Genomic DNA, 20354 nt, shown 5'->3' with positions numbered 1-20354 from the left:
TTCGTCAGTTAAGCATCTGCCTTTGACTCAGGTCATGATCCTGGGGTCCTGGGATTGAGACCCCAGGTTGGGTGCCCTGCTCAGTGAGGAGTCTGCTTCTTCTCCCTCTACCTACCCCCCACCCCTCTGTGCACACTTTCTCTCTCTCTGTCTCTCAAATAAATTAAATCTTTTTTTTAAAGATGATTGTTTAAAATATTATATTTTATAAATTGGTTACAAATCTTTGATTCTTATAATAATCGGTTTTATGTGAGTTTTTCCTCAGTATTATTTATTATTGAGGGGTTTGCTCAAGTCTCAAGTTTGAGCAGTTGGGCTCTTTATGATGGTTAATTACTTCAGTTCAAGTGTTGCCTAGTAAAAAGCCTGCATTACTCTGTTGGATGTTGTCCTCCATTGGTACACTGTGAATTGCAACTCTTATTAGTAGAAGCAGCCTAAACGCATTTTGAGATTTTAACATACCTCATAGAAAGAAGGGGGGGGGGGCTCTAAATTGGTTGTACATAGAAGAGCCTAGAAGGAACATTGGTGGCCCGCATGTGAAGTATTAATATGTACTACTGAAATTGACCAGTATAATTTACAGAGTGTTACCTGGTAGTGAGAATGTAAGAAAAGAAAGAAATACCTTAGTATGTATGATTGAAGACAATTGGTTAAAGTTTTTCTATGTTAGCTGAGATTTAAAGAAAAACAAAGGACAATGTAGAAGGTAAGTTTCATTGAAAGAGAAAATTGGAATATTAACTGGAGAATTTTAAACTTCATCTCAGTGGTCTTAAAAGCATTGTATCAATTTCAGTGTAGCATGCCACCTCCCATCTTTTGTTTTTTATTTAGAATTTTAAAGTCTAGAATTTAAGCTTTATATCAGGGTATGGTTCACATCTCATCTCTGAAATACAGCTGTCTTTTGCTGATGATTTGTTGTGTCCTTGAATAAGTAATATTGCTGTGCCTTAATTTCATTATTGAAAAGAAACGTCACCCTCAACTAGAGTTCCTTACGTAAAGAGCAAGACATTGTGGTATCCCTTAAACACCCACTATGTGAAAATAGAAAAATTGGGACTATGTGCTTTTACTTTTATCTCCATAGCCCTCTGTTTACCCAGTCTTTTAAAAACTTACAAACTGGTTGGGAACACTGATTATAATCACATATTTAATTGAATACATGCTGTCTTGCATTATTCCTCAGTCATTTTAAACATGTTTTGTGGGTTCAAAAAGGTAAGTTACTAAAGGACATTACTTTAATACTGGCAAGGCCTCCTCTTTACCCCCAAACCTTAGAAACACATAGTGCTAAAAATACCTGAAAATTCCATAAAATATTTGTAAAGTACATTTCAAACCAGAGGATTCTTCCATTGAAGCATATTTAACTGGTACATTAGAATGTGGCTCAGTGTTTGAAGTACAATATAGGTATGTTCTGGAGATGCTGTAGAACAAAGAATTCTGTATTTGTGCTTTGATTTTCTGTAAACTAAGCCTTCCAAATTTCTTTCTTTCTTTTTTTTTTTTTTAAAGATTTTATTTATTTATTTATTTGACAGAGAGAGACAGTGAGAGAGGGAACACAAGCAGGCAGAGTAGGAGAGGGAGAAGCAGGCTCCCAAGGAGCAGAGAGCCCGATGCGGGGCTCGATCTCAGGACTCTGGGATCATGACCTGAGCCGAAGGCAGACGCTTAACGACTGAGCCACCCAGGCGCCCCTAAGCCTTCCAAATTTCAAAGCTCCTTTAATTCTTCTGAGTACATTATGAAGAAGCCTTTAGTTGGGATGCTGGAACCTTGTATATCTGATTTCTTTAAGGGCAAATGCGGTAATTCCTTTGAACAAGTCAGTTTCAGAAACAGCTGAAGTTACCGAGGTGTCAAGTTGGAGCTAAGGGTGGGGTGAGCCCAGATAGGGTGAGGCGGATGAGCAGGGGCCACTTGTTCTGACCCACAATATAAGCATTAAGAATTGTAACTCGTAACTTCAGGAATTAGAACTTTTTGTATGTGTGACTTTTCCAAGAAGGAAATGCACATATACACTATTACAAGTATTACTAACAGGGCTGAGTCTACCGTCCAGTAGACTGTTCCTTTGGAAATAAATGACAGAAATTTAGGGCTTTATTATTACCCCTACTCTAACTATGCTCCTAGGGTACATAGTCAAAATGGCCCACTCATTATATCCTGTGTTTTGCTTTCTAAACTCTGAGTAGGAATAATAATAAAGGTAATAATAATGACATCCTCTTTATACAGGTCGTTTTGAGGATTAAATGAGATAACGTAAACGATGGAACAAATGACTACACAAATCAGTCATTTAAAGCCTGTTCTGTAAATTTTGTCGTAGGTTCTCATGGAAGTTTATATGCTGTTTTTTATATCATAAATGAAACTGATCCACTTTTCAAAATCAAATGATCGTAATTCAGGAATAGTATTGTTTATCATTTTATTTTTCCTCTTTCAGATCATTTGGTATCGTTTACAAACATTAAAGTTATTTTATATAAAACATGCATTAAAAGCAGATGATAGAACTTTCATAAAATTCACCCCTTTACAGCAAGCATTTTCATAGGTTTGATTTTGGTCTCAGGTGCATGTATAAAGAGGCCTTTGGACTATAAAGGTAGTAGTCTATTTTTGATATTTTACATATAAAAGAGTTCTAAGTAGTGTCAAACCAAACTGTCTGGAGTAGTAGGATGAGATAACTATGGGGAAGAAAAGGAGGTGTAGCGTAGGTGAAAAGCAACCCAGGCAGAGATGGATCCAGTAGTCACACTGAATATGGATGAGGAAAGAAGGAAGCTCCTTATAAACCACCAGTACTTCCAGAAGTTTCTTCTCATTTGGATATTCTCATTTGGCACCATTTAACACATCTAGAAACCTGTTTATGCACTTGCTTTTTACTTTGCTTTTCTTCCCTACCATTCCTCGCAAGGGTTCCAAAAAAAGGGAGTGGGGTAGTTTTCCCTATTTTTTTCCTCATACACATTTATCATTTCTGTAGCTTGAGGTGAAAACAGTATCTAGATGAGAATGTTTGACATGGAGCGAATTCAACCACAATAAGTGGGAGGTTGAAGGTAAAATAAATTGTTCTCTGTATTTTTAGTTTACTGGCATAGTCTGGCACTAAAAGTTACTAATTATACAAATGTGGCCATTTGTTCTTTTGTCCTTAGCAGAATAATACTGAAATGTTTCCTTGGAGGGAATTTAATTCCATCTTACTCATTCCCTTTTTAAAGCTTTCATTAATACTGCTTTTTTGAAGAATGTGTTCATAAATCATCCCAAACCTATTGTGTATTTTACTGATTACAAAAGGATTGAATATATTTATTAAAAATTGGAAAATACAGAAAACCATATTGAATTTTAAGGCAGTTTAATTGTATTTGAACACATAGATATATTCCTTTATTTGAATACGAGAGTATGTATAGAAGCTTTTTTGATACTTTACGTATTCCAAACAAACATCCTTCCATAGTACTTGATGATTATTTAGTGAAATCTTTAAAGTTTTTTTTAAAATAAAGAGTTTTTTCTAGAGACACTGGAGGACAGCTTCAGTATATCAAAATAAAATTTATGGAAAAGTAAAATTGGGACCCTAATGCAAATATAAAATGAGCAAATGCCAGACATTTTAATCAACTCATTAATTAGCGAAAGAACGGGTAAGATGTTAAAACCAGTTCAAAGAGCATTTGAGTAGTTAGATTTTTATAGAAAATTAATAAGTATTCCTGTAACTACAACTTAGTACTTTTTGCCCAAATAATGCACATAAATTGAAAGAATAAAGTTTATTCTTAAATATTCACAGTTGCTTATTAATAGGATGTGTGTGTCTTTTGGGCACTGTATAACTTTTCAAATCTTGAAATCAGATTGGACACCACCACTGATTTTCCTTTATGTTGCAGTCACCCCTGAAAACCCGGTTTCACTAAGATTTGGCTTTATTGTAGGGAATGCAGTATAGTCTAATGTTGAAACTGCAGACTACTTGAGCTAGTAGTTTGCATAGGCTCTGACAGATGTTGCTTTCTTTTCCCCCCTGCCAATTTAAAAATACCTCACCACACCCTTGTGAATTTGCTGCAGGTTTCCAGAGTGCTTTGGTACACAGTTGGGACACCAAAGCACCAGGTAATCCTTGGATGGTCATTTCCCCTGTATGATGTTGAAAGGACAAGCTGTTTTCCTTTGGCCTTATGTCAAAGTTTTGAATGAAAACTCTTAAATACCCTGGGAGCTTCTAATTAGAATTGTCAAATTTCTCTCCTTAAACTGCCTGCTGGATGGTGGTGGTATCATTGATTGTCCTGGTAGACTCTATTTTTTGTTTATCCAAACCCTGCCAAGCGTGTAGACTGTTCCGGTAGGCCAGTTAATCATGCCACTGTGATGCACTAGGGCTGTAGTATAGGAGATTCTTGAACTTTTTGGTCTCAAAAACACCTGTAAACATTGAGCACCCAAGAGAGCTTTTGTTTATATGGGTTATACTTATCAATATTTATTCTAAAGAAGTAAAACCTGGAAAAGTTAAAATATTTATGACTTCAAAAAACAAGAATAAATTCATTATATGTTAACATAAATAACCCCTTTTTTTTAACTAAAATAATAATTTTCTGAAAGGAAAAGATAGAAGAGTGGCACTGTTTCTGCGATCTCTTAATGTCTGGCTTAAGGGGAAACAGCTGTATTCTCATGTCTGCATCTGCATGTAGTCTGTTGTGACATCACACATCATGTAGCCTCTGAAAAACTCCATATTGTACCTCGAGAAAATCAGAGTGAAAAAGATAATGTCTTCATTCTATTCTGAAAATAGTTTTGACTTGCTGCCTGCTTGGAGTGGAGCTTCATTGTAGAAGTGGTTTGTCCATATTCTAAAACTCTTAAGCAGAGGCAGGTAAACTTTTTCTGTGAAGGGCCAGGTAGTATCTCCAGCTTTGCAGGGGGTATGGTCTCTATCAAAACTAGTCAATTCTGACATTGTACTGTGAAAGCAGCCATATACATATATAAGGAAATGAGCATAGATTGCTCCAGTAACACTTTATTTACAAAAAACAGGTGACAGGATGGAATTGCCTTTGGGCCTAACACTGCTGACCTCTGCCCTTAAGAGGAAAATTGCTGTCCAGATAGGTTAAGTGATTAGTTGAGAGCTACACAGCTAAAAAGTGGAGGATTCAAATCCAGGCGTTTCGAGTTTTACAACTGCTATTTCTCTCAGTTCTTCATTCTGTCTTCAATAATAAGGTCAGTGGTTACACATTTAATGCTAAGTGATTATTGATTAAAAATAAATATTTAAGATAAAAATTCATTTAACCTACAAAGTTGTATAGGGGCTCGCTGGCATTTAGAATCTCCCTAGCTACCCAAGAAATGATTGGGTGAGTATGAGTCTTTAGTATCATAAACCATATGCACAGCAGAGCATTTTAATTCTTGTGTTTATTCACTATATAAAATGAGTATTGTCATTGTACGTATCTGAATATGTTTTCGGCAAAGTGAGGAATTATTTTATCCTATTTCACTTATTATTTGGAATGGTAAATACATGTATATAATGTAAAATTTAAACAGCAGAAAAAGATGTAGGTAACAAAGTGAGGCTCTTACCCACTCACACTGCCCCAGTCAGCCAGTTTCTCTCCCACTGTTAAATCCTATCAGCAGTTTGTTTTTATCTTTCCAGAGATTAGCTTTGCAGATATGCACAAGTGCATACGGATGTATTTCCCTTTTCTGTACAGATAGTATGTCAAATAGTACACATACTCTACCCATTGGTCCATTGCTTTATTTTATTAGAAGATCAGCCCATGTTAACGCATATAGGACTATTAACTGAAAGCAAAAACATGCTTTATATTCTCTCCTAGTATTCAGTCAGTTCACTAATTTCAGAATTTATTTTCTTTGTTAGCTACACCCTGTGAGTAGCTTTCTATCAGTAGTTTAAAAAAAAAGGGGGGGGGGAGAAAAGATCTTGCCTCGGCATTTGGTGGACATGAGCAAAATAACTTGACAAAGTCCTGCCAAAGAATGTAGTATTATCAGGGAGGTGAGACGTGAACCCTTAAAGCAGTGAAAGAGGAGTCTCTGTGTGTGGGGTTGTAGTTTTGGGCTGTGAAGGGGGCATGACACTGAGAGCTGGGAGGTTCTGGTGCGGGTTCTAGGGAAGAGGAAAGCTTCATGAAGCTAGATGGGCTTTGACAGATCTGAAGTTGGGATGTCTTGGTAGAATCCCAGAGAGGAAAAGGCAGTGACAAACCTAGCACAACCATGTCTCAAGGGAAAAGATCTGAGTACAGAACGGGAGTGTTCTTAGCAGTGATGGAGGATGGGAAGAGAGAACTTCTAATAGGAGGACCTCTCGCATGATCACAGAGTTCCACTGACATTCTCTTAGGTCCACTTCTCTTTGCTGTGGGCCCAAGATATATAAGAGATGATGCTTGGTTTGTAGGATCCATATACGACCAAAGTTGTGTGCTTGTGCTAAGAATCACCTGCAGACTGTCTAGATGTTCACTTGGGGTGGAGACCTGCTGTGAGTAAAGGTAGCTCATAGGTATTATAGTGCCTTCTGCCACAATGATAGATTGAGGTTTTTTGTTCTGAATGAATGTGGCAAAGAGTATGCTCTTTGGGAATCCAAAGCATGTAGCGTCAGTACTGCAAGTTTAGAACTATGGTAAAGTTCTAAAGTGATGAGGCTTAGATTAAGTGTGATTGTTCATGAGGGTAGAGATGGAACATCGTTCCAGTAACAATTGAAAAATTAAAATAGTTGCCGTTGGAAGTCAAAAATTGCAAAATTCCAGAGCCACATCTAAATATTGTCTTGACAGCTAAAGATTTTTTAAGGGCTTAAAAAGAGAAAAACCAACTCAGAAGATGAACCTGTCTAATGAATCACTAAATTCTACTCCTGAAACCATATTACACTATATGTTAACTAACTAGAATTTAAATAAAAACTTAAAAAAAAAAAAAAAAGAAAATCAAGCTTTCTTTTGAGGGCCCAGTTCAAAATTACCACTAAATTATGGCGGTTCATGTATAACTTTTTTCCCTATTGCTCTTGATTACTTGCTTCTGCAGATTTTAATAACATAGCTTAGGATTGTTTTTGGTTAGTGCCTTCTGTGTTGTCTTATTTTATCTCCTGCCAAGGATTTTAGCATTTGCAGTCTGCGGGCTCCTATATCTCATGTTAATTTTTTTGAAACTAGGGTATATATCACTTTATTGCAATTGAGATGCATCTAAACCCTGTTATAACATTAACCTGAAAATCTTTGTTCTGCTCACTGTTGCCACTGTAGCCTCTCTTTATGGCTTTAATCAGTTGGCATCTTCTTTAAACTTGAAGGGGGGGAGGCGGCAAGCCCGTGGTACAGGTTTGGATCCGTACTGAAAGTCAAATTGAAGTGGTAGATAAAAGGCAACCAAATTAGAGATATTCGGCAGCACAACTTCAAGCTGGAAGGAAAGGGAGCTTACACATGTAAGTTAGGACTAACATTTGTTGAGCTACTGTGCCAGATGCTTTACATAAATTACTTCCAGTCTTCACTACATACCTGGAGTTTTGTGTTATTTTCTTTGATTGTACAGATGAAAAAATGGAGACCTGGAGAATCCTGGTAACAGAGAGAAAGTGCTAGAACTAAGAGCACATCTTCCAGTAGTAGGGCAGGACCTTTACACACACTGCTTCTTAGGTACTTTGTGTCTTACCCCTCACAGCAGCCCTGTAAGATTAGAGGTAGGAGCACAGATAGTCCTAATTTGAGTTAAAGGAATTGAGATAGAGAGAGGTAAGTAACTTGTCCAAGGTCACACTGCCACCAAATGCAGAACTAGATAAATCTACTTCCAAGGCGCTTGCCCTTAATCGTAGCAAACAAATAATAAGTCCTGTCTCCCTCCCCAAAATGAAAAGGTTAGAGAAAGGTAAAATGTAGAGGCTTGATGTTAAGTGTGAAATAATAATAATAATTATTATTTAAAAGGGATGATTCACTTTTTTAGCTCTTGGGCTAGAAAGTCTAACTACAATGATGGGAAACTTTGTGGAGGCCAGACACAAAGAGAGGAGTGCAGAGGCGCAGTGTTGGAGGCTTTGAAGGAGGCTTCTAATTATGCTTTTCTTTTATGAAACTTGCTTGCACAATAAAGCCCCAAGTAGGGTATTTAAATGCATATTTAGAAGGTGAGATTTCCATCCTTGCACATTCTCTCAATTAATAGGCAGTGGTCAGGCACTTGCCCTAAGGGGCTGAGCTGGATGCTGTTCTGTCAAGGGCTCCCTTATGGTAGTCACATTGTCTGCATCTTCCCCTAGAGCTGTCAGACTGGAAATCTTTTTAGTGTAGTCAGGTATCTCGAGTCAATTTGAATCTGGATTGGAGGAGTAGGACCAGGGGTACAAAGCAGTGTGGGGTTTCTGTCTGCCTCTTGAAGGTTTGCCTGAATATTCAGGGACTGTTGGGTGCTTAATAGTAAGTCAAAAGCCACAATTTTTTTGTGGCATTTAGCCAAACTTAGAATTATGGAAGAAAAATGTGTTATTTCCCCCTCTTTTATTCATTTTATTCATTAGGGTGAGGTATGAGAAGAAGCGTTCTTTTAAAGCTCAAAAAGTGGGCATATCTTAAATGCTTAGGAAGACTGTGAGTTTTAATATTTAACAATATATTTTATTCAAGGGATGTGAAATAGAAAACTACAACAGAGGGATACATTTTAATAATAAATTATGAGAAAGCTGCTTTGATAGCCACACGACCCTGTTATTGGTCACATAAAGCTGGGACGAAAAATAAATAACCTTATTTTTCTCTGATATAGGATGACTGTTAGGCTACAAAGAATAATTTCATGCATTCAGATCCATCATTAGGGAGATCAGTAATTGAATTAGTATTTAGAGACAGAAAGTATGACCCCATCAATCAGTTAAGAAACAGAAGACAATATCCTGACCCCAGCAAAGTTGTAATTTATGGGATTGAGGATAGGTTTTTTTTGTTTGTTTAATTAATGACGTATATTTGAAAGCATTCTAAAAAAAGAGGTCAAGGTCTGAATATATATGTATTTATTTACCTTTCTTAGTAATTGATTTTGGGTTTTCATCAAGTTTATCTTTTACCTGTCCTTTTTCTTCAGCAGGTCAGACATTTCTAGAACTCTGATAGATTTTTTTTGGCTGTTAATTATTTTCATTATAGGGAAATTAATTTGCACTCTCTACTTTTGTGCAGTTCCTGCTGTTCTTTCAGTGTTTGATGGATGCACTGAGTGGCTGAATGAGAGAAGAGTAACCTAAGAGCAGTTAATATAAAATTGAGTCCAGTGGGATAGTGACACAGTGAGCCATCTCATTCTCGTTTTTGTAAGAAAGCTCCAGTGTTGGAATTCAGATATACTTCCCAAGGTCATAGGGCTACACCAAGCCGGACTAGAAATCTTTCCTTTCCTTTTCTAGTTCGTTATACTTTCTGCTACTACCTACATTGTCTTCCATGTTTTAAGTGCTTTTTAAGCTTTTTAAAAATTGGCGTTTTAAAAAAAAATTACATAAGCGTGCCATGAAAAAATTAAGGAGTTTCAAAGGCAACAAAAATCCCCTCTTCTTTTGTTCTCTCTTGTTCGACTCACAAGAGGTATTCACCAGGAATGGTTTTTCATGTATTCTTTCAGAAACTTTATTCAGGAGATTCTAATATCTATGCATTAGTAATTTTTCTTTAATCTACTGTAAAATTAAGGAAGATTAAATACTTCCCATTTTAATTCAATTTCTTAATTTCCAAGTAAGAACTTTTAAACTACTGAGTGCTTTTTAACAAAGGAATCTGGTTTGTTGTTACTGGAGTTGGAAGGACCCTGTGAGGTAAGATAGTCAGTCCGTTCCTTACCTAGCTTTTTAAATGAGAGGTTAAGTGATTTGCGTAGAGCTCCACAGCATGTAATTCCACTAAGTAGTTTCAGGGTTTAGGTTTCTTTTCTTCCCACTAATCCATACTGTCTCTCAGTTCATGTTATAGACTTAAAAGTGAACTGTGTATCATAAACAGGCATGTTTCATGTGTGTACTAAAGGAGCCTCTGAACAAAATCTAATCTAACAAAATGAACTAATACCCAGCAAGCACATAGCAGATACTTAAATATTTGGATTGAAATAATTTAAACTAATTGTTTACCGCAGTTTGTCAAGAAAATGAAGGGCTGGGACCAGATCATTTTTACGAAACTGTCCACAGTAAATGTCTATGATTGTCATTTCATTCTATCCTCAGAGAATCGAGCTGTTTTCTTTTAGACTCATAAGCAGTTTCATTCAGTGGCTGGTCCTGACTACATTTCCCAGCAGGCCCAAGGCCAGTTGGTGTCCGGTGGTGTTTGGTGCATTCTGCTGCCAGGTTTTCTATTAATCCTGTTCCTCCTGTTGCTTGTCGCGATGGAAGGGAAATTTTACAAATGTGGGTAGTTCCAAAATGGAACCAGGATTGGTTAGACAATATGGCCAGTGTGAATAAAAATCTAATCCTGTACATTTCAGAACAGATCACAACTGTGTTCTGCATACTTCAGTGAGCTAATTTATAAGCCGCAGTGCCTCTCCTATCAGGGAGGGTCTAGTTGAAAATGGGAGTATGAAGTTCGGGGTAGAAAGCTGGCTGAAATTTAAGTGGTGTGCTGGTGTGGTGTGAAGGAGATGGAACATGGCTCATGTAAACTAATGTTTACTAGCCAAGACTCTGGCAGGAATCTATCTGGTCAGCACCTTGACATACAATACGATGTAGTGTACTAATTAGCTATGGGTACATAGATATTTGTGAAATTTATGGGAACTGTAAGATTTTATAAAATTCACTTGAAGAATTCTCGCTTTGTTTCAACACTATTCATGAAATATGATGAAGATATTTCCTGTGTTTAAATAATGTGGTTAAAAACCGGGCATAAAGGATCATTAACAAGAGTATCTGCAGAATAACAAGTCTGGTTATTCTTCAAACAGCAAATCACAACAACTTGCTTAGAAGCCCATTTGAGCATAATAAAAACCAGTGCTAACTTGATTAACATTAAATCAAATAAGGTGTAGAAACCAAAAGCTTTTCAAGTTACATTGTAAGGAGTCATTCCCAAAACTGATGTGAATACCGAATTACCACAGTATTGCAGTGCTTTTACCAATCTGATTTATTTGAGATCACTGATTAGATTAACAGATTCAAAATGACCAAAAAGATAGCTTAAAGGATCATTTTAAACATTAGATATTGTTACTAGTTTAGGAAACTGGAAGTGTGGAAAATATCTGTCCTATAAATTAGAGTCAAATAAAATCATGTCAAATAAGCCTTTAGGTTTTATGGTAGAAAACCCCAAAAGATTCCATGACTGTCAGGGTGTGGGAGGAGGGAAGAAGGGCAGTTTATATGACTACTTTTTATCATTATTTTCCTTGCCTTTTATTGGCTGACACAGGGCTTGAATTTTGAGGTTGGCTATTGATGTAAATACACTGAAAGCATAAATGCCTTTCAAAGGGTATTCATCTGAATAGTACTGCTTTTGCCTGAAAGTTCATTTTCATAGGACAACTGTACTTGGAAAAACAAAAGTTACTTTTTTATTCCAGTTTGTAAGCATATCTGGAACCACGCTGAAACATGTTATGCTTGAGTGATACCAGTTGAGTGATTGGGTGTTATTTGTCCTGTGGAGGAAAATGAATTTTAGTTCGAACATTTGTCATTAATTAATAATGCGATTTTAAACCTATGACTATAATTTTATTAAAATTTGTCTAAATTGTTTTTTAAAAAATTTTAGTTGAATTCATTCTGTCATGTCTGTTGACTAAACTTAGTTTACATTAAGCATAAAAAGTGGAGAAAGCATTCATTATTTAAAACAATTCTAAGTGGAGTTAATATTTCTCACTTGTTTACAGAACATTTCTTTCTTGAAGCACCTTGGCATTAATTACTTTGGTTCATGAATTTCATCTGTTTTCAGCATTGCAGGGAAGAAGCTGTCCTCATCTCAAAATTAAATGTCTCAAACTGTATTGAAAAGTAAAGATGATACTGAATACTGGTGATACTTGTGTTCTTCTCTCTATAATCCTGTGTTTTTCAGTTTTACTACAGTGAACATGTATTACGTTGTTAATCAGAAAAAATAACACTTTTTTTTTAAGTAAACATAAAATAATACTTAATTTTCTCCTGAATCTTTGTATTAAAGTAAACTTGAGGGGTGCCTCGCTGGCTCAGTTGGTGGAACATGCTGCTCTTGATCTCAGAGTCCTGAGTTCAAGTCCCACGTTGGGTGTAGAGATTGCTTAAACAAGTAGACTTTTAAAAAGTACACTTCAGGGGCGCCTGGGTGGCTCAGTTCTTAGGTGTCTGCCTTCGGCTCAGGTCATGATCCCAGGGTCCTGGGATCGAGCCCCGCATCGGGCTCCCTGCTCCGCAGGAAGCCTGCTTCTCCCTCTCCCACTCCCCCTGCTTGTGTTCCCTCTCTTGTGTCTCTGTCAAATAAATAAAATCTTTAATATAAAATAAAATAAGTACCCTTCAGTACTTTCTCTTAAAAATTAGAACCTCTAGTTTGTAATTGAAATTGAATGCTACAATGTTGGTAAGACAAAAATATTAACTGCTACTTATTTGTAAGATTCACTTAACAATGTTAGAAAATCCAGGCTCTCAGTGCTGGGAGAGTGATTTAAAATAGTTCATTAGTGATTCCTTTTTAAACTCCTGAAGCAGTAGTATTAATTTGTATCTTTAGAGATTTCTGCACTATAATAAGTTTTACCTAGAAGTACTTAAGGGTTTTGTATGTCATCTTAATGAACGTTGTGGCCCCCAGCCATCTTTGGACCTCTACAGAGGTGCATGCTCCTGTGCTAGGCTGGATGTTATTGTGATTTATCACTGTGCTTATGATTATGCCCAGGCAAGTGCTTTAGGGATTTGGAGAGGCACTTTAGTGTGGTGCTTAAGAGCATGGACTTGAGGTGGTCAGACTGCCTGGGTTCCAGTTCTGGCTTTGCCACTTACTGTGTGACCTTAGGCAAGTAAAAGTTATTTAACCTCTTTGTTTCAGTTTATCTGTGAAAGAGAGGTAATATTGTCTCTATTTCATAGGATTACTATGAGAATTAAATGAGTTGATATTTACCAAGTGCTTGGAAGAGTACCTGACATATCTTAGGTTTGTTTAGTCGTCACATGAACCTCTCATTTATTCCTCATAATAATCTTTAGAGGATAGCATTCACATTTTATAGATGTTAAAAGTGTAAGGCTCAGGGAGATTATGTAATTTGCTTAAGGTCACACAGCTAGTTATGTGGATCTGGGGTTTACATTCTGGGCTGTCAGACTCCAAAATGGGTGTTGAGATTGTAAGTTCCTATTTTAAATAGCCCTTACACTTGGACGTATCCCTTGGCTGTTATTTTATCTAATCTAGCCCTTAATGCGTCATGTCAAGAGTGAGTGAGACTTTATGCTTTACAGAACTTGCTATATAGTCAAGGATGTGTAGAAGAGTAATCAGACATGATTATAATGGGTAAAAAAGACGTATGTGGGATTGCCTTACCTGTTGCTAAGATACTGAAAAGTAGAAGTTGTCTAAATTTATGATACTTAAGCACCCCTCCCCCCCAAAAAACAACCCCAGTTAAGATACATAGTTTAGAGTCAGTTGTATGTGAATGTAACACATACCTGTTTGGGTGAAAGAACATCACCGGGAAAGGAAACACTGTAATAATTATGCTTGGAAAAGTGTAAATTAATATGGGGAAAACCTGAAACTGATAATTTAAAATATATGCACTAAAGTCAAATATGGAATGAAACATTCTCATTAAAAACACATACACCAGAATAATTTATTTATCTTGGCTGTGTTTTAAAAAGCTTTACAAAAACTTACTGAAGCAATAATTGTCTGTGTTTTGGTGGTTTCATTGAATTTTTTCAAAAAGTATTTGAAAACCAGCAATACTACAAAAAGAGCAGCAGACTGATCATGATAAATATATAAGTATAATCCAGAAGATGCTAAAACACATTAATTACATCTTCTATGGCTGATGAGGAAAACAGCCAATGTATATGAAGCAAAGACTCCATTTCAGTCAGTCTTTACAAGAAACTTTACAAAAAAAGGCATTTTGTTCACCCATCCTATTACTTAAAAAAATGCAGAGGAAGACAAATGGGAAGTACAAATCCACATCTATGAATGAAGCAAAATAAATAAAATGACAGAACCGTGGATTGGTGACATGTAAGGGTAGCCTGTGTGTTCATCCATTGCTGCTGTGTAAGTGTCTGGAAGTCTGACGTGTCTGAACAGTGATATGGTGCCACAGAATGAAAACTGTAAAATCCATGTTCTTTGATCTAGTATCATACCATTTTTGACAAATGGTATTATGGATAAACTTTTTCTTCTGGGGCGCCTGGGTGGCTCATATGGTTAAGCGTCTGCCTTTGGCTCAGGTCATGATCTTAGGGTCCTGAGCCTCCCTGCTCAGCGGGACGCCAGCTTCTCCCTCTGCCACTCCCCCTGCTTGTGCTCTCTAGCTCTCTCTGTCAAATAAATAAAATCTTAAAAAAAAAAAAATCCCTTTTCTTCAAAGGTGTTTCTAGTTGTATTATTTATAATTAGCCAATAACTGGAACCCTTCCTGATTTTTAATAGCTCAGCAAAAGTTTGTTCGAATATAAATTTACATTTTCATTATTCAGATTCCTTAAATAGTATCTAAAATATGCTTCTGAGTGATCAAGAATACCAAACATACGTGATGCTTGCGTTAATGTAAAATAATTTATTAATACTGATAAAGGTTCTACACAAATCTTCTTTCTGGATACTGCTTTCTTTACCTGTAAAATGAAGGTGTGAGGCAAAATGATCCTTGACACTGATTCTATGGTCTGTGGACCAAGGATCACAAGAGGTGATGGATTCTTGTAATTATTTGTCGTAGCCATGGACTTGCTCCTCAATCTGTGGTTGAGCATAGTGCCCAGTCTTTGTGTAGGATCTCAGTAAGTCAGTGGAGGATGGGCAGATGGGCAGATGGATGAATTAATTAATGCCTGGTCTTATGATAGTATTTTTTATTTCCTAAAATTTTTTTCCAGTTTTACTGAGTTATATTTGACGTATAACTAGTTTTTCTTTTGTAAAGCTAGTTAAATAAGGAACAAATGATATTTTTGCAGTTTTTCTTTTCCAGTAAGCCTCTTGTTCTTATTATGAAACTATATAAATGAACTAATATCTTAACATTTATTGAGCACTTACTGTGTACTACTTTTCTAAGTGTTTTTCATAGATTTAATCCTGATAACAGTCCTACTAGGTAATAGTTATCCTCAGTTTATGGATGTAAAACCTGAGGTGCAGAGAGGTTAAGTAAATTACGCAAAGTTAGACCACCAGCAAGTTAGAGGGGGCCTGGCAGTGGTGGCAGGGCCTGCCCTCATACCTGTTCTTTTATCACAGCTTCTCATACCTCACTGCCCTGGACTTGGTGGGGCGTGGTCAGGGAGTGATGGGCATGTGTTAAGACTGGGTTGCCTGGGCAAGAATGTGGGTCATGTAAGGCTTTGCCACTAGTCCAGGCAGTTCACATGCTGGTTGGCGGTGGGGAACCCAAGCCAACTGAAAAACCTCATCTGGACGTGAAGGACCTGAAAAATGAAGGCACCCTAGGGTAAGCAGCATCTCGTAGGGGCAAAGACAAAAGCTAGGATTGTTCGGAATGAGGAATAAGTTTCGCGAGCAAGTCTTGGTTCCAAGGATCACATTTAATAGAACTGTTCAGGATTCTACCACTAAGTTCCATGCGTATACGTATTTAGCTTAGGGACTGTTGTAGGAGAGGATATAGGATATATAAGTCAAATAAGATAGAGCCTCTGTATTCCTTGGACCTTGGGTTTTTCTCACTTTGGGAGGCCACACCGTTATCATTTCTGTGGACTAGGTTATGACATTTGTGCTGCTTTCTCTTGTGTGCCTTGGTTCTTGTGTCCAGGGCATTCCCCAGGTTATGATCAGAGCTCTCAGGTTGTGAACCTCAAATTGAGGCCCTGCCTCTTTTTACCCCCATTAGCTTTTTATATCTTGGAAACCTATGCTCTTTTAATGTGGGCCACCATGAATACATAAGGCGTGGTGCCAGTGCTGGCTTATGATTTTGCACAACAATAATAGGTGTTTTTTCAGGTTAGACTCTTAACTGTTCCAGGGAGAGACTGAGAGTCCTTAAAATGTAGATGAAGAGTTCAAATCCAAAACAGTGACATTCTGAAAAGCATAGAGGAAAGTCAATTCAAGGTAGTAGATAGAATTCAGATTTCTTATTCTGAGAATAGCTATTGCCAATCCTAAGGCAATAAACAGAGGCAGCAGGGGTCAGGAAACAAATTTATAAGCCAGTGGTTCTGCTGTCCTGTTTACCACAAACATTGTCACTATCTTGCCGTCTACATTTGGTTTTATGCCAAGGTGGAATTCTTCAGTTGTTCACTTTGAAAATCCTCAGCAACATATCGGCAGTGTTTGTATCTGAAAAATGTTAGTGAAAACTTTTCAGTGTCTGAAAAGTGGTAATCTGCAGAATATAGTCTTACAGAACAGAATATCAATGAATTCTTATTTAAACTGGTGTCTGTTTTAAAAGCACTTTTTAAGAAAACTGTGTAGTCTTAAAATAAGCCTTGCTGTTTTGGAGATTTCTTTGGCTTTGTGTTGTCGACAGTAGGCTCTGCAGTCCCATTAGTATTGTCAGCTGTCAGAAGCATCTGAAGCCCAGACAAACTCCCCAGTGTTAGATTAACAAAGCACACCACCACCCTGAACCTGATGTCAAATAAAGAGGGCAGTGTGCAATTTTCGGTGCAATTCCCTTACTTGATCTTCACTCGGATTTATAGGCAAAATGGATTTTGATCTGAGGGCTCATCCCATTTGTCAGTGATTGTGACATCTAAAAGTAACCTTGGTGAATAAGACTGGTTTTAAGTCATATACTTTCAAGTATCATCTTTCCATCTAACACCTCAGTTAATCTAAAGTGATTTAATAGATGAAATAAATACCCCTGAATGATCCCTTTGTTGCCATTTATTGAGTCTTGCTGTGTTCTGAGCATTTGCTAAAAGCTTTATGTACATTTACTCAAGCCCCCATTTTAATCCTGTGATGTAATAACTGCTGTGTTCATTTTATAGATGAGAACACTGAAGGGTCCCTGGTGAGTGGCAGAGATAGTCATGTTACAGATCCAGAGTTGGTGCTCTAAGTAATCTGTGCCTTTTATCCCTAAAGTTATATTATTCTAATCAAGAACTTTGGGGGGGATATTTTATGAGAAATACTTATTGTCTTTCTTCTCGTTGAGTTCCCCACAGATCGTATTGATGTGATGTGTAATAAATACAATAGAGGAGATGAAGCATCTACTTCATTCAATAAGCATTTATTCAGATCTAATATCCTCATCTACTAGTTTCCTTCTTTTATGCTCTATTGAGATGGGGAATCTCCAGACCGGTGTGCAAAAGACAATCTGTGAAAGTGCAAGAAAATGTTACTTTGTATCTTTTCACCTCTTATTATTAAAAAAACGTGGTGTATGTTTAGAACATGTAAATAAAATACATTAGTATTAGTCAAGTACTAACTTTATTGGCCCTAAGATGTATTTTACCCCCCACATTTTAACATCTTAGGTTGCAGTGTTCCTTACATATGAATTGTAATTAGTGTTTTTTTTTTCTTGCTTAGTGGTTAATAAAATGACATTGTATCTATAATTGACGATTTCTTAGATTCAATGAAATAAAGAGGTACATGTAGCAAATTAGAATAATAAGTAGATAAATATTGGGGATGTGTGTTCATTTATTTTTTAACTAACAGGAGTGCGTAATCAAAATGGTCTTTTCGAATTTTATCTCCCTTGCTTAGAATCATGTGTGTTACCAGGTGTGCTTTTGCTGATAAAAGTGCTATCAAGTGCCTTTCCCCAAGGCATATAGTTGAGGACCATATTAGACCTGTTGAGGCAAGTACGGCCCCATCTCATGATCACTAAAGGGGTCATAGAGAACTGTGTTGCACTAGTACTGATTTCAGTGTTGTGCAGATTTCATTTGGCCTTGAAACCATCCATTGAACTCATTCTCTATAACATTTTGTCCCTGTTTATCTTCTAAATTCTCCTGAATTAATAATATTAAGCCAGTAAGCATTCAAACACTGATTGAGGCTGATCTTCACACTGTAATGTTTTCCCATCTTACAGCGTTTCCTCATCTCTTGGTGATTATTGTTGATTGATTGTTTCCAATATTGCAAGGTTTACTTTGTCCTCCAGATTATTCCCACTGACAAACATTCTTTTTCTCATCACTTTCAAAAGTGTTAAAATGATCTCTGCTTTTATTTATGTTGATCCTACATTTCTTTTTCTTTTTTTTTAAAGATTTTATTTATTTGACAGAGACAGACACAGCGAGAGAGGGAACACAAGCAGGGGGAGTGGGAGAGGGAGAAGCAGACTCCCCGCCAAGCAGGGAGCCCGATGCGGGGCTGGATCCCAGGACCCTGGGATCATGACCTGAGCCGAAGGCAGACGCTTAGGACTGAGCCACCCAGGCGCCCCGATCCTGCATTTCTTATTTGCACTACTTTTGTGTTTGTAAACATGATAAGGTTAGTCTTATTTAAAAACTCTTCACAACTAAGCCTGAAGCTGTAGGGGCTGGAAGAGCAGGTGCTGGAGTGGCTGCCTGTGACCCCCAGTGCTATCTGTTGGTAGCTGGTCAAGTTGATTCTTTTGCTCTAGAGGTTTTCTTCATGACTAAAACTGAAAACCAGAAGTTCATAAGTAGGAGTTTTCTGTATTCTGTTACAGATGAAAACTCTTACGTGATTTTGTAATGAAATTCTGTATGTAATTAAAAGTAAAGCTCTTACATTGTTTATAACCATAGTGTTAAAGGATTCTCATACTTTTCTTTTTGCCAGTATAACAGTGTATAAAATAAAATTGCCACATAGTACTTTAAAATAGCACAATAAAGCGGTTAGAGTAAAGCAGTTGGTCTTGAGAAGAAAATATTAACATTTTACAACATCCTTCTAGCAAGGTTAATGGTGTGAGTCCAGTTTTATTCTCTGAATCCCATAAAAATAAATCACTCATTCTTGCTATTTACCTGTACAAGATGTAATACAAATTAGTTTTCTTTGCATAGAGAATAAGTAGTTATCTTAGATGATAGACTATGTTAAAGAAATAACCTGCTTTATTTTTATGTCTTAGCATTTTCGTGTAAAAAGTATTTACCTTTTTTTCACTTGTTTCCAAGGGGCATGTGCTTTTCACTGTAGCTGCCCATGAGTCTTCCGTACTCAGAAGAGAATGGAAATGTATGTGGGTGACTGAATCTGACTTGAGGTAGCTTTCACAAAATGCCATTACGCTCTTCTCTTCTCTTACCTTTTTCCTACTTTTGCCTTGACACCCAGACCCTGCAGATTGCTGTGCTCGCAGAGCTCCCTCTCGCACATGGCCGAGAGCTCTACTTGAGCAGAGAAACTGCAAGTTGTCCATTGCCAGGGGAGAGCAGCTGGCTTTGTTTGCACCGTCCTGTTTTTCCCCTCAAAACTGCCTGTGGCAATTTGTACCTATTCTTTATTACCCAAGGGTTTTGCAAGCAATAAAATAATGTATCTGACTACTTAATGTCCTAATGTGATTCCCTTTTCAGAGAAGCAGCAAAGTAGAAGACTCCTTTCACTTTTCCTCTTCACTGACCATGCAATATTCGTCCTGTTGGGACAGGGTTTTTTGATGTGCTGCTAGAATGCAGAAGAAGATTCTACTGTATTTTCTTCAGATTCTTAAAAGCTGTTTATAAGTAAAGCTCACATTTGGTCAGAAATGATATTAAATGATTTAGATATACTCTTGCCTTGTAGGGAAATTTAATTAATGTGATCTTATATTTAACTTAATTTTAACACTGTATCTTCAGGTTGGATTGTAAAAGATCGATATGATACTGATGGTGAGAGTGAAATGCTTTTTTATTTTCTTGCTTTCCGTTTATTATACTCAGCATACAGAACATGGGCCTGGATTGTTTTTTCCTTTTTTTAAAGAGCCTACTACAATGCCATGTATTGTGCTAGATGCCAGGGAAC

The 20354-nt window shown here is 37.0% G+C and overlaps 1 protein-coding gene across 3 annotated transcripts in view; it reads left to right on the top strand.

The window, feature by feature from the left end:
• The window catches only part of MED13L (mediator complex subunit 13L), a 308077-nt gene that overhangs the window by 182988 nt on the left and 104735 nt on the right, over positions 1–20354 (top strand). Inside the window, exon 1 of one of the 3 annotated variants that reach the window (XM_045887572.3) lies at positions 17900–19605. The exons of the other annotated variants lie outside the window; for them this stretch is intronic. Coding sequence (XP_045743528.1) covers positions 19580–19605 — 26 coding nt within the window. The 5' untranslated portion in view covers positions 17900–19579. Of the gene's footprint in view, positions 1–17899; positions 19606–20354 lie in introns of those variants that run through there. 3 annotated transcript variants of the gene reach the window in all.

This window comes from Mirounga angustirostris, unplaced genomic scaffold, assembly GCF_029215605.1.
Source record: "Mirounga angustirostris isolate CCGP_5_RB_7025 unplaced genomic scaffold, mMirAng1.0.hap1 SCAF_14, whole genome shotgun sequence".
NCBI lineage: Eukaryota > Metazoa > Chordata > Mammalia > Carnivora > Phocidae > Mirounga > Mirounga angustirostris.
Note: the sequence above shows the minus strand (reverse complement) of the source record. Positions and strands in the feature narration are given on the sequence as shown.